This window comes from Branchiostoma belcheri, unplaced genomic scaffold (assembly GCF_001625305.1).
Source record: "Branchiostoma belcheri isolate BF01 breed outbred unplaced genomic scaffold, Haploidv18h27 scaffold149, whole genome shotgun sequence".
Taxonomy (NCBI): Eukaryota; Metazoa; Chordata; class Leptocardii; order Amphioxiformes; family Branchiostomatidae; genus Branchiostoma; species Branchiostoma belcheri.
The window spans coordinates 275,256-290,851 of record NW_017802924.1 but is presented as its reverse complement, the minus strand read 5'-3'; the positions used below and the strand labels follow the sequence as shown (position 1 = coordinate 290,851).

General features: G+C 39.6%; 2 protein-coding genes across 2 annotated transcripts in view; one reads left to right on the top strand and one right to left on the bottom strand.

The window, feature by feature from the left end:
- The window catches only part of LOC109465138, an 18,356-nt gene extending 14,218 nt beyond the window's left edge, over positions 1 to 4,138 (bottom strand). Inside the window, exons 1-2 of the mRNA XM_019762281.1 lie at positions 3,975 to 4,138; positions 225 to 301 (exon numbers count right to left, since the gene is read on the bottom strand). Of these exons, the coding sequence (XP_019617840.1) occupies positions 225 to 273 (49 nt within the window). The 5' untranslated portion in view covers positions 274 to 301; positions 3,975 to 4,138. The remainder of the gene's footprint in view (positions 1 to 224; positions 302 to 3,974) is intronic.
- A 6,823-nt stretch (positions 4,139 to 10,961) lies between these two features.
- Positions 10,962 to 15,596, top strand: part of LOC109465146 (melatonin receptor type 1C-like) — a 22,537-nt gene continuing 17,902 nt past the window's right edge. Inside the window, exon 1 of the mRNA XM_019762295.1 lies at positions 10,962 to 11,213. Coding sequence (XP_019617854.1) covers positions 11,009 to 11,213 — 205 coding nt within the window. The 5' untranslated portion in view covers positions 10,962 to 11,008. The remainder of the gene's footprint in view (positions 11,214 to 15,596) is intronic.

Genomic DNA, 15,596 nt, shown 5'->3' with positions numbered 1-15,596 from the left:
GGGGGGGGGTCCTCATGGAAACAGAAATTGCCTGTTTTTTTTTTCAAATCAAGAATAAATATTATTACCATTTTTCTGACCACCATATAGTAATAGAAAGCATTACATTACTGGTTTTTGCCCTTCCATTGAGTCACGATCGAAACTCTGGGGAAAGTCAGAACTTCCTGTACTACATGTTACAGTCAGTACCTGTTCTTTACACTGAGTCAACAAACACTCACCTTGCCGCAGGGCTGACCTTTGACCTGTTCCTGTTTTCGTGCCACTCATTGTAGTTGGTGTACAGTAACTGTCATGTCTGACAAGGAAATAAAGTACAAATAACTAAGACTATATATACAGCAGTGCCTATCTACTAATAGTGTATACACAGTGTACAAAAATTAGGTTGCCCATCAAAATTTTAGGTTGCCCCAACTATAAGTTACTACTAGTAATTAGATTCTTAAAATTCAGGTAGCACACTGAGCTACCAAGGTTCAAAAATAGGTTGCCCCAAGTAAAATTTGGTTGCCCGGGGCAACTGGGCAACCAGGTATTTTGCACGCTGATACATAAATATATACTACTCTCTCCTGTAAGATAGACATGTTGACAACATTGTTGTTGTTGTTTGTTGTCTAGAGACAGTGATACTTTTCTTCCCATCCAGTTTGTTTACTAAGAAAACAAAATGGAGTAAAACTACACATGCCTATTCATTATACATGAACTCTGTACCTGATTTGGCCAAAAGTACGTTAAGAATACATGTATCACTATCAAATCAAACTTTTGCTTTAAGATATTAACTAATTTATGTAGTTGAAACCATATTTTTTCTCTAAAACAAGGATAAAACTAGAATGGTATATGTTGATTAATTATTATCCACAGTGTCTGATCTTCAAATTGTTAACTCTGTGAACAAGTGAGTTTTGAAATTACTGTGACTAAATTGAGTTATACTTTATAGCCTAGATGGGAGACCGTAGCATGAAAGGCAATATACCAATCCCTTGATTTGATTTTGATTTGATTTTTTTTTCTGCCATTGCGCCACACGATCCCCAGGGTTCTAGCTAGCACAAAGTAGCGTAGGTTTAAATTTTGACCCCATACACTAATTCCCCCCCCCCATGCTAAAATTTTTGACCCCCTACACTAAATTTCCCCCTATGCTAAAATTTTTGACCCCCAACGCTAAACCCCCCCCCCCCTACACATACAGCATAGGGACATTATATCATTGTGACTGTATTTCTTTGTTCAAGAATGCCAAATCAAATGTGGAAAATTACCAATCAAGGATACATTGTACATACCTTAAATTAGAAATAACATTTTTTCCCTTTGAGTATCCCTCAAATGGCAACCTTTTTAGCTCAAATTTTTAAAAGCTCCACACCGCGAAAGGAGAGCCCATCGACAGGCGGCCAGTACCACTACACATCCTAGCTAGAACCCTGATCCCACATCTGATCCCTTCAACTAGACCATTGCTTTGGAGGAAGAAAAATTGTCCCTACCCGGAATTAGCCAAGCCTTGGAGCTAAGGTAAAATTCTCTTGATACCCTGGGCCTGTGCACCTACCCACCACCATCCCACCAAACAGTCTGACAACCAGGCTGAATCAAGTTAAAACAACTGGTAGATCCACTTGAAAGTGAAACAGACTTGTTGTGTCACAAATATGGCAAGTATAAAAATAGAACAGCCAGTCTGGTACTTTTTAGTAATCTTACCCACCCTTTTGTCAATAATTTTAAGCAAGTCAGGAGGTTTCAAGTGCTACCAAGGCCAAGGAAAAAAATGTTGTTTTCCTGATCCTATTTTAGGGAAGGAAGGGATTATCTTTTTTCTTTCTTTTTTTTTTAGACTTCATAGGGGTCCAACTTATACAATACAGTTTAAAATAACAAAGTAAAACTTGCAGGAGGACAATTTGTGTCAATGTTAGAAAACCAATTGTACAACTTTTTATAACTCAGGTGTCAGATAATGGAGCTAGAGAAGGTTGATCAGTTCAAAAAATTTATGTCCCTTGCAGACTAGGGGTCCACCCCCTTAAAAAAGTCTAGGGTTGGCAGGTTTTTCTAGGGTCGGTCGGGAAACAAGAAACACAACATTTTTTTTCGTAGGCCCAATTAACTTGTCTGATGGGTCCTGATCTTTTCGGCCTAGCAGTTAGGGCACTGACTTTAAAGTCACAGTAGTAATGTCTATTGATATTCAAATAATGTTCCTGTTGATTTCATTCATTATGTGAGTGATGTATGGTGGAATATTTCAACCTCTCGTGAAATATTTGCATTGTGAAGATCTGACATTTTCTATTCTCCAATTTGAAGCAGACTTTACTGTATTGACTCTAGAGGATCAGTATGTTTGGCTACAAATTTGATGCCATGTTTACTGTGCACTTAAAGTTTAAGTACACTTTAACTTAAGGCCATACCGACTTAATTTTATGGATGACATCCGCACGCGCATTGATTTAAGTCTGTTCTAAAAAAAAAAAAAAAATCACGTCATCCGAGGTTCTGGCCTGGATAGTCTATGGTAGCTTACTATATAGCAACAGTACGGAGCCGGTGGTAACTCTGAAGGATGGCACCCAGGCTACCAAAGCTCCACGACTCAAGAACTCAGTACATACTCAGTACAACTCAGTTCATAAAAATGAATGAAAATGAATACGTACAGTGTCGATTCATAAATCCGCAAAAAAAAACAGCATGTGCCGGCTTGTCGTATATGTCGCTATGTTCTGCCACAAATTCACAATACCAGCTTTGCCTAAAATGTATTCCTGTGGTTTAGTAGCATTTTTATTTTTGGTCGGATTTTTATTTTATTCGCCCGCGCGCACTAGTTTGGGGGTCTTCAGAGGCCTAAGTTAAATCCTTCTTCTGGTACATTCTGAGTACACAAGTTGATTGGACATGCTCTCCAAGAGACACTTTCATCAGCATCACACAAGCACCAAGAGTTAAATACCTAGATAGAAGTTAGAGAGACAATTTGACTGTGAATTGAACCAAGCACAAACCAGCACCAAGAGACCATGTCTCACGAGATATAATAATACCTCAAATAAGGACAACAACTGAACTATAATGATACACAATCCTACCACCTGTAAGAGTACAAAATTACTTATAAACTTATCCCAGATACCCAACTCTATGGGGGCCCGCAAGCCCTTTTCCGTAGAGCGTAATTGGCCGTTTTAATTCTATGTAGAGTGTAGACGGACCGCTCTAATATTTTTGCATAGAGCGTATTCGGCGTTTTAATTCTACGTAATGCATGGAAGCCACTTGGAATTTATCGTAAAGCGTAATCGAGAGGTTTCCGAATTCAGCGTAGAGCATTGTCGGGACCCCCCCTTGCAGGCCCTCCTCTAAGCCTGTTGATCATGAGGGCAACTTTAGCAAGAAAAGATGTCAGCCTATTTGGGGATTTTGTAGAGCCAAATGTATCCAAATCAATAAATATAACATAAACATTTCATAAAAAATGTCTGACATACTATACACAACATTTAACATTACAAACGCACTGGTACTGTGACACAGGGCAATGGTTGACGTGACTGACTAACTGGAAATATCAACCAAGAGTGACTGCAAATAATGTTAAATGTTACCACTGATTTTCACATAATTTATTAAACATTAGTCAGAATGACCCCCCCCCCTCTGCAAATTTCATGTCTGTCTGATCATTAAAATCAAGGCTTCTGTCTGCAACTCATTATTAATTATAATAACCAAGCAACTGCAAATATCGTCTAAACAAGGTGCCAAACTTCCAAATTCTTTAAAAATACTTGAATCACAAATACCATGTTTGTCCACATTTGATAAATCATGTAACCTAAACGTTAAAATGCAAAACTTTAACGTGGACAAGTTTTGACACTGTTTGACGATAATTCTGCATATTTCTGGGTGTTATACGAACAGTAAACTTGTAGTTTACTTACCATCGTAATGTTGAGAGCTGAAAACGGGGATGGACTAGCCCCTGACATTGGACTTGGCAGAGATAAAAGACGAAACAACGAGTTTCGAGCTCTACATTTTGGGTTTTGCCAAACCCGGAACTAAGTCAGGATGTGACGTCACCAGTTTCACTTTCCCTTATATGGTAACGTCACGTGATCAGAGATGGCGGGTGAAACTTCGGGGGTTCCCGGATGACGCGTGGGAAAAACAGGGACATTCAGAATGTGACGCGGAGAATTCAACTGAAAATCGCAATTTGTTACTTGGATTGATGTGTATTTTAATACAGAAAACACTGATTTATGAGTCTATCGTTGCATGCTATATGATTTGAAGGCACTTTGTGCTGCAATACTCGCTAAGAATGCTAGGAGGCTCTCTTGCACCACCCCATGATTTAGGTACGCAGCACAAGGATTTGGGGTGATTCATTGAGGAAACATTAAGGAAGCCAATGGAAGAAATTTTACAGGCATGAAAAACTTACCCACAAAATCTGAAACACCAAACTCATGATGGTCATATTAATTTGCCATTTCTAACCCATTTTAATAAAACAAGAACGGTCAATTCGGCCCACCGCCCTGGTCAACTCGGCCCAACCACCAAATTTACTCATAACGTTATATAGCAAAACACCCACCTTCTAAACATTAGGGAGGAGTAAACGTGTAATAGTACTATTATATAGCTTGTGTCAGTAACTGAAATGGAAACACTGTGGGGAGTAAACGTGCAATATTTTAAATTAATATATGTGAATTGTGGCTTGTACGTACATGTAACTGATTGCTTTTATGGGACCGCTTATTTTGTATTTTATAACCTATAAATACTATTGTGATTATATCGCTCTCTAGACTCTTACTCGATTAAAGTAATAGTAATATTTTAACCCAGAACGTTATATCTTATATGTGGTGATGTTGTGTGGATTGTGTGCACTAGTAGTTACAGTAAACCTATTTAAAAGATCAGTGCAATTCAGTGGTACTGTCAAGGACTACTGTTGGAAATGTTCAATAAACCAGTCATAAAATAAGAATTCGGAGATCTCAAACCTCCATGAAATATATGAGTTTTTGTAAATGTTTTAAACAGTACACTACAGTACAGAACAAAATAACACAGGTTTTTGTTTTTAACAAAAAGCTAATAAATACAGTAGCACCTTTGACCTGAAATATGTCAGGCTGTAATAGATATGGTCAACTCAGTACATATAGCCTATTCCAGACGGAGAACCTCATTAATCAAACCGGTAGGAGCGCTGCCTCCACACGCTTCAATCTAGTATTAGAGAAATAAAAGCGCAACATTTCTCGCCTTTAGGTACTTTGCCGTAGGAACAATGGCGCATTTTCCTATCCAAGATACAGGTGTTTACTGCGTCTTTTTGTCAGACAACTTTTTTGAAGGCCCAAACTCCGGCGCTCAGGTAATCAACATGATGTTTAGAGACCACGTGCCTTTGTCAGACAACTTCAAATGATTGAATTTTGTTTAGATTGTTTGAAGCCCAAAAAAATTGAGTTTTTTAACTGCTGATTAAGGCTTAATCTGTACAAAAGTTATCGCGTGTAGGACCATCTAGCGATTGCTGAAACTAGCCTGGAGGCCAGCCTTTTTGCATTACTTCGGTCGGTCACATTGTTTTGACATCATCATTTCGAGTTATAGGAAGTAATCATGCCTCAACATTTCATGTCTGAGTCGTGTATTACCTATTGTAATGACCTCCTGACCTTGGCCTGGCTTAACGACATTGATTTACGGTTAACCATTTTGTTTTGACGCTTGGTTATTTTGTAACTTTATGTATTGTTTAATGTGTTAGTTTCATTGTTTTCATGTGTAAGTTGTCACAGGGCATTCCTGAAAAGCAGTGTTCTTAAATTGCACTGATTTCTCTACCCTGTAATAATAATAATAACAGTAATAATAGTAATAATAATAATATCAGTAATAATAGTAATAATAATAATAACAGTAATAATGATGATGATGATGATGATAATAACGGTGACTACGTCTAAGAATAATAACAGATAAAAGGTATTGATGTGTCAATAAGGTCGTCAATGCACAGGAAGTAATTACACCCCAATCTCTGATAAATAAAAGACATCATTGCTGTGTGACACTGCTGAAATAAGTTAATAAATAGATAACTGTTAAATGTGGATAAATATTGTCTTAACAGTACTGCATGAATAACGTAATAATCTCAGGGTCTCTACTTGTTATGACCAGAACGGAATCTAAAATTGAAATCTATAAGACGTACACTAGTGACCTTCAACATGGAACCGTGAAAGCACTTTACTGAAATCAGATCACAATAATACTAATACTTGATAGATAACATAGTCTAAAATACGTGACTATCGGAGCATCGGTATTTTTTGGAATTAGCTATAGCTTTGGCCACAAATTTTATGGATAACATCCTCCACAGATTACAAATCTAATGCCACGGGGTGAAAAAAAAAACAAGGCGGGCCAGAAAAGCAAGATTCCTACATTTTCAAATTTCGCCATCACAACCTAGTCTCCACCAGACTTCTTTTGTGGGCTGAATAAATTGTAGAAATCGGCCTAAAAAGGGTATTAATTGGCCAGAGAAGGTAGCCGGCCAGAGAAGCTCCATTTCTCGCGTGCAGATGGAGCTTCTCTGGCCGGCTACCTTCTCTGGCCAATTAATACCCTTTTTAGGCCGATTTCTACAATTTATTCAGCCCACAAAAGAAGTCTGGTGAAGACTAATCACAAACCGTGTTGAGCAAGAAATAGTACACATGTTGTGCTAAATTTACTGACAACAATTTCAACATTCAGCGGGAACATCATATATAAGGAATCAAAGTAAAAGACAAGACAGTAAATCAGAGCCTTGTCTTGTCTGCTCTCTTCATATCTTTCTGCCATCCATGCATTCCGACGTTCAAACATTAAAATTACATAATCACATACATGGAAAATACAGTGAAAACACAGTGAATACATTTAAAAAGACATAAATAGATCAAAACATCAACAATGAACACACAAATCAATATTAACAATTTAAAAACTAGAGGATGATGCTCATGTAACACTTTTGCATTTCTAATGTTGATCACTGTCAGAAGGCAACAATTGTTTTTGTTTTTTTCTCTCCAAAATCAGGCGAAAATGACTGCGCGCCCTGCTGTTAGTGTCATCCATAAAAAGACTTGCTGTGGCCTTACTAGAGTTGCTGCGGCTTTACACCGGCAATAACATCCGGTCTCCACGGACTGTATAATAGCCTAACACAGAGCTCATATTCTGAAACGACCATAAAATCGTTCTGAATTCAGCTCTAAAATAGATGTAATAATTCTTTCAGACTCTGCCCTGATACTTTAAAACTTTAAAAGCATAGTGACCATCTAGTCAGTCACTACAATTCTGACATCGGATCACAATAAATAATGTAACTCTCTGACATTGATACTTTGAACGTAGTCCAAAAACGTGACCACCCAAATAGTTATCCTTTAAAACCTTTTGCAGATAACTTATACGAGCCTGATAACATCATCATCATTGGCAGTCCAGTCTGATAACAGGGTTCTAAATACTTATTTTTCTCAGGTTGCCTAATGGGCAACCTAGGCCAAAAGCTAAGGTTGCCCACTAATATTTCAGGTTTCCTAAGTTACAATGTTTTCATCAAAATCAATCATAAACTTTTCTAACTTAGTTACTTGACGAGGCTATCCTGAGTGCAATATGATAGATAATTTGTATTATGCCTCTTGCATTCGCTGTCCCGAAATAGCGCGTGGAAGGAGTCCCGTTACAAAACAGGTGCAATGGCACCCAGGTAAGGTCGAGGTGGGACTCAATTGATTTCAGAAGCCGTCAGTTGGTCCACTGTATAAAAATTTTAAGGGTAGTTTTTTTAGGCAAAAAAAAAAGACAACTGGCAACCTGGTCCAACCACTAGAAAACGTTAAACATAACTTGCGCGGGGAAAGCAGACCGGGGCCAAGTGTTGTGTTAATGCACACGTGAATCAAATACTAGTACTTGGTCACCTTAGAAAATGATTGCGTCATAGCTTGTTGCATTGGGTCAGTCTTTCCCTCCTGACATCTGTTTGGCTTTCATTCATATGGTTACTGTATCAGGCATCCAACCATCGAACGCACGATGAACCAAGGACGACCCAAGAAGTATTAAATCCGTTTGTTTCGAATTCCCGTCTTTGTTTCTCGTGGCTAGACAGTCTGGCATATTTATGTTTACCGAAGGAAAACATATTGTTTTTGCTCAGTTTCCTCTTCTTCTCCAAACACTGACCTAGTCAACCAGACTGTCTCTGACCATGGTGACCACTGGTGTTGGGTTACATCATGTTGCAATTTTATCGTAGGAGGGATTTAGACTCCTGTTTGACCATATAATTTATATATAATATATATATGTGTGTGTGTGTGTGTGTGTGTGTGTGTGTGTGAATGTGTTTGAGTAATAATTAACAGTGCAGACCATATGTGAAGGTAAACATTATGCATTTGCTCTGCAAATGTTACCTTTCTAGTTACATTGTATGTGTATATGTTCTTATATATGAGGCCTAATCCACCGCTGGAACTGCTGGACAAATCTCAGTGAGGAGTACTTTCTTATTGTCGTATCCTGGCTAGGTTTGTAAAGTTTCCATTAATTAGTTTGTGAGAAGAGAATTGATTTAAAAAAAAAACTCGGACTTGCGTAGGAGGCGACAACACCATGTAGGGTTGCGTTTTGTAGACTCCACACCTGCGACCACCTCTTCATGAACTTGATATTAGTCAAGCAATAGTCTGAAACATGTGACCGTCAAAGCATCTCCGGAATATGAAATACAAAATGTCATTTAATGTCAATTTTGACACCCCCCCCCCCAGTGCTTCCATGCAAAGATATTGAAGCTGAAACCCCATAATGTTTACGCCTAACGCACCTGGTCCCCAGCCGTTGAAAAAAATGTATCTAAGGCCCTGTTCATATGAAGTCAGTGAAGGCGCTTTACATGTGGTTTCCCCCGAAGCCGGTTTCAAGTGACCCCATCTGAACGCTTCAAATCACATTGAAAGCGCCTCGATCCCAAACCACTTCTAGAGGTGGTTTCGAATCGGTTTTCCCGCATCGCGATTTGCGTCTAAACGCAATGTGATTTCAATGTGACTTCGCCTGGTCATGGATTACGGGGTGATATTTCGTTATTTATATGCAATACCAACTTATACGTGGCAGTTTAAGTGTCCGTTCTAGGGCGAGCTTCACCGCCTCTGGCGGGACCACGTCGGCATTCGGCCGAGATACGCTGGGAGGGGGGCACCAGTAAGCAGGTCGTTGACCTCTGACATTAATAACACGCTACCTTGCGTGTTTTCATCAAATGACAATGAATGCAGTTTCGGAGAATCGTGATCGGACACGGTTTGAAAGGAATGTATGGCACGTGGACCAGATGTGAAGAATGCGAGTTACCTGAATCGCGGTTCGGGTGGTTTCATATGAACAAGGCCTAAAGAACGTCTGAAATCGGAATCCACTAGTAAATATTTCATGTATCAGCAGACTTTTAGAATGGCTCTACGCACAGTCTATGTTACAATTCTTTGAAACGTTATACTCAGGTTCTTACGATAATGAGTTCTGAAGCCTTTCAGGGGCTTCCGTTCGCAGGGTAGACAGATAATCACCGTTTAAACTTTTGAAGTACTAATGCTCGTACATTTTACACCTGCGACCACAACATCAGAACGCTCCATGGAGCACAGACCTGTCTCTCAAGATGTGACCTAAAAAGCAAGAAGCACTCGGCCGAAGTGCATGTTTAGAAATCAGCACGGTGAAAAATCAAGTAATCTTGATTCAAGTTGATTGTTTTCTCAATCACTAGGGCATGCGCTATAAAGACAAAAAAACAAGTCGCTTTATGCATTCTATAAGTTTCTAGATGCAAAGAACATGTTATTCAATATTGTCGTTCTTTGAGAGTCTCCGTGAATGATGGTATATCGGTTTCTAAATATCCAACACTGCGCTACAAATTAAACACAACGTGCACGTGATATAGTAAAAAAAAGCTCACTATTCTAGAGTTACTCGATGCAAAAAAAAACGCATGTTCAATATTGTCACAAACACTCATTCTCCCTGAGATAAGGAGGCTTGTCGCCGGCTTTGAAAAGCCACAGCGCCTGCGTCAGGAGCAGGAAATCATATTGGAAAGGCCAGCAGTTAAGCCTTGTTCATGTGAAGTCACCCAAACCGCGATTCGGGTAACTCGCATTCCTCACATCTGGTCCACGTGCCATACATTCCTTTTAAACCGTGTCCGATCACGATTCTCCGAAACTGCATTCATTGTTTGATGAAAACACGCAAGGTAGCCTGTTATCAATGTCAGGGGTTAACGACCTGCTTGCTGGTGCCCTCCCAGCGTATCTCGGCCGAATGCCGACGTGGTCCCGCCAGAGGCGGTGAAGCTCGTCCTAAAACGCACACATTATTTGACTATTACTTCTCTTTAAGTTGCTTCCACGTAAAATTTGGTATTGCATATAAATAAAGAAATATCACCCCGTAATCCATGACTAGGTGAAGTCACATTGAAATCACATTGCGTTCAGAGGCAAATCGAGATGCGGGAAAACCGATTCGAAACCACCTCTAAAAGTGGTTTGGGATCGATGCGCTTTCAATGTGATTTGGAGCGTTCAGATGGAGCCACTTGAAACCGGCTTCGGGGTAAACCAATGTAAAGCGCCTTCACTGACTTCACATGAACACGGCCTAAGACTGATTCGTGCATGTGACCACCTGATGTCAGGGGAGTGCACCTTACCTTCCCACCTACACATTCTCGTTAGGCTGCCAAGCCAGCGTACACAGTAGAACGGTCGCGAACCCAAACATGATTTCTAGTAGTTTCACGACCATAATGTAATTATCCAACAGTATATCGTTGGGTAATTCTAGCCTAGGCGACATGGCGGCTGAACTCGAGTTGCCTCGAGTTGTGATGATGATTCTGGTCGTGATTCTCATCGTGGTTGGGACTATCGGCAACCTGTCTATAATTCTCGTCATCTCTTTGACCAAGGATCTTTGGACCACGACCAACACCTTCATTATTAACCTGGCTGTAGCGGACCTGTTTGTAACGATCATTGTGGACCCGTATAATGCAGTAGGTGAGTACTAAAAACTAGGGATATATCGAATCCAGGACCGTGCCTGTCCAGTTTTATACCTATATGGTTTAGGATATCATTCGAGATTCTGGATAGTCTCCGCGTATCCAAGAACGTAGATTTGCCCCATGTTTTCGGGATAGAGCACGGTTCTGGATACAACGAGAGTGTTTTGTTAATGTGTGTGCCTGCCCTGCGTAGCGAGATTTACCTAAATAGGGAAACAAATTTGCCATGGGGGGTTGACCACCATTGGAGTTCGTCAGCGGGTCACTCCCGACCAATTCTTGGCTATATTGGCCGAATTCTAATTTACTAACCTTCTGCATCCGAATCTGTATAGCCATATAACCGCTCTTCGTCGTAACACAAGCTGTGCATGTCCTTGTCTGTATCACTTCCAAAGACATTTCTGCTATCCTCTGTTTGCTTGTACAACGTGTTGGTGGACAATTAACAGACACTAAAACCAGAAAATAGAGGGAAAACACCCGGAGTAAAAGTTAAAGGCAGAGGGTGAGGATCCCATAGCCACATCAATAACCCCTTAGAAAAGTCTGGTGGAGACGAGGTTTTCAGAGTATGCTATGGATGATTCTCTTTCCAACAAGTGACATTATACTCCGTACCCTGCATCGTGGTACCTTCTCTGCTTGGAGTCCTTTGTTGTCGTTAGGCCAGACCGACTTAATCTTATGGATGACATCCTCAGAAGACCCCCAAACTAGTGCGCGCGGGTGAATAAAAAAATTTCAGCCAAAAATAAAAAATGCTACAAAACCACAGGAATACAAAGATGGTATTGTGAATTTACGGTAGTACATAGCGACGTATGACAAGACCGCACATGCTGGCTTTTTGGCACTGTACTTGAGTTGAGTTATTGAGTCGTGGAGCTTTGGTAGCCTGGATGCCATCCTCAGGAGTTATAACCACCGGCTCCGTATTGTCACTAGCTACTTTGGACCACCCAAGCCTAGAGCCAGGCCAGCGCCTCAGAGGACGTGATCAGGCGAAAATCAATGCGCGCGCGGATGTCATCCGTAAAATTAAGTCGGTGTGGCCTTATCATTTATCATGATCATGCATTTCATGTATCAGCAGACTTTTAGAATGGCTCTACACACAGTCTATGTTACAATGAATGACTGTGCTCCGGAAAACGGTTGTTGTATATATAACGGACTATCCTCGTACGTTATAAATTATATAATGGGCGGGAAAACATTGCTACAAAAAAGTGTGTTATTTCATAAACTTTACAGTAATAATTCAATGGCTGCTGAAACCCCCATAAGGCTTCTTGTACCGTGTAATTTATATTGCTGATGTTTTCCACACCCAAACTTTGGGTACCTGACTTTTTAATGTCCCTTCAATTTGTCGTTGCTTAAAGTCGTTACTTTAGTAATGTCATTTGTCTAATCCTCGTAAATTTGTTGTAGATATTGATATTTACCCTATATAAGCTCACTCACTTACTTAAAAACGTGAATTTTTCTTCTAACGCCTGGTTTTAGTATCACTAGTAATAGCATCAAACCGTAACTATGCATAATTATGCATAATTGTGCATAATTGTACATAATTATGCATAATTATGCATAATGCTTCGAGGGGTTATGCATAATTATGCATAATGCTCAAGGGTTATGATACGTAAAATAATTGGACGAACCCCCAGGGGGTCGCGAATAGCTGCCACATATTTCTTACATCATTTTTACCTATATGGTTTGCGATATTAGCCCATCTGGGTTTAAGGTTGCTGATATATGGGAGGTTGTCCGGAATTGAACTGGAAATCTGGAATTAAACTGGAGGCTGTTATCAGTAAATTGTCCGACAACATATTCTATACAAGCAAACGGAGGATGCATGGAAGCCACACGGCCAAACATTTTACATAGAAGGACATACGTGTAAACATGTAATATACTATGTAATGTTGATTGTGAAATCGGCCTGCAAACCGTAGACATTGATACCTGTAATCAAATATGAACGGGATTACAAACATCAGCTGCCTTGTATTAACGACCTGATATCATTACAATCACCCTGGGATTGTCACCCGTCTACGATATGTGTTCATTTACTGTCTGATTGAAGACTTAAATGGTGAAACGGACTATCTTTGTACGGTACATTATATAATGAGCGGACAAACATGGTTAGAATAGAGTTTGGTATTACATAAACTTCACAGTAATAATTTAAAGGCCGATAAGGTGATTTTGTGTTTATGTTTGCCTCTAGTATTACAATATCAAAAGCATCTGAAAAGACTGTTCTCTAAATTTCCAATGAACGAAGGATCTGACATTGGATTGTGCTTGGCTATAAAAGTGAGCATGCTTCGAGTTCAACAGAAAAGAGGGGGTGATATTTCATTAGACACATATAAGTGCACATATTCTGCATTTCCTGACTATAGGGGTTCATTTTAGTGCGCATATTCTGCAGGTATTCTGCATTTCCTGATTAAAAGGTTCATTTTAGTGCACATATATTCTGCAGATATTCTGCATTTCCTTAATAAAGGGTTCATTTTAGTGCACATATTCTGCATTTCCGGACTAAAAGGTTCATTTTAGTGCGCATATTCTGCAGATATTCTGCATTTCCGGACTAAAGGGTACATTTTAGTAATTAGTGAGACGAGCTAATGCCGATGATGATGATGACTTTGATTAAGGTAACAGCCAGCCTGACTATGTGGTGTTGTGTAATACCAGATGATATGTGTAAATGTGTCACACTATATCCAATTATCTGTTGACATGGCTCTTTATTATGAAATTAGAGCGTCTGCTTCATATTTGGGAAGGGCTTTTAACGTCCGCAAGTTTATTAACGTTTATACGGTTATCTTTGTATCATGTGTCCTTTTCGTTGACATGAAGGTTATCTTAAGGAAGATCATCCTCTCTCACTTTGTTAATGATAGCTTGACGTCTTTTAATCGCTTTGGATAAGCTACACTATGGCGCAGGAGAAAAGGTAGGGTTTTCGTCGGCGTTACACCAATTTGTGCAAATCATACACATTTGCCCAGGATACTAAGTATGACATCACTATTGATAGGAAAATTCTCATTATCTGAGGTAGGAGAACGTGCGTTTTGAGCTTTGGAAACCCATGTTATGTCTCTATGACCACCGTTGCTGAGGATAATATACTGGAAATACCTTTATTGTACATTCATGCCATGACGGGCTAGGTACAGGTCAAGACTTAACAGACACATAGCAAACGTATGTAGAAAAGTGGAGACAAAAGATACACTACTCGACTTAGACATACATACATACATAAGGAACATACAATGGTAACTATACTAGGCTAACACAAAGTGTTCTAGTCACTGAGCTAATATAGAGAGGTCAACTTCTTCTCCCTTTTTTGTACAGTGGAAAATGTGTGAACAGATCATGTTTGTGATACAGGGTTTGTCTAGACGCATCAAAATATAAATCTATCATTTCCACTTAGGTGTTCAAAGTATGGGAACTTCTCTTTGATATGACTAAAAAGGACAAATCTTCATTAGAATATAAAGCACAGTCTAAAATAAAGTGTTGTTCATCTTCTATTCTATTCATGTTACGGTTATTGAAAAGGTCCTGCTGATAGACCCTATGAAGGGAATGGTAGGGAAAATTAATGAAATGATTGAAGAGGATGATAAAAGAGGTAGTAGACATATTTTAATAATAAACCTAAATTCTGCATTCTTTCTTGTATGGTGACTTACATATGATTGATAGTTTCAGTGGACGCACTTGTAATGGTTGCTTAGGCTACACCAAGTAAATTTTATTTATATTTAAGACGGGCCCTAAAAAACAAGATGCCTGGATTAGAAACAAACCAAGAGACGACAAATGTTAGGACACAAATTGAATGAGGTGACACAGTGTAACAAGCAAGAAGTCTTATTCATCATCAAAACAGCAATAAATCAGGTGGAACAGCAGATGTCGTCCTGTCCTGTTTTCGCGTTACGGGTTTCACGTCAATCTGACGATTTGCGGCACTGTCGTGACTCTTTGGTCATAGTTACAGGAAGCGGAATTTCTTGTTGTTTTTTTCTAGGAACAGGCCAAAATCAATGCGCGCGCGGACGTCATCCATAAAGTTTACATGGTGTGGCCTTATAGAGAAAGGTGGCATTCAAATTAATTTCCTCGTTTGTTACCTCCTGGTACGGAGGTATTGTACATGTTTTCGGTATATTCGTGGGCAGTGTGTGGCCAATAGTAGCAAGAATTGTCTCCCCGGGGACTGAAGGAAATAAATGATACAAATTACAAAGGTCACCTTATTTCCTCAAACCAGTTTAGTGCTATATCCATGCCTTATGAGTGCCGGAGGGGGGGG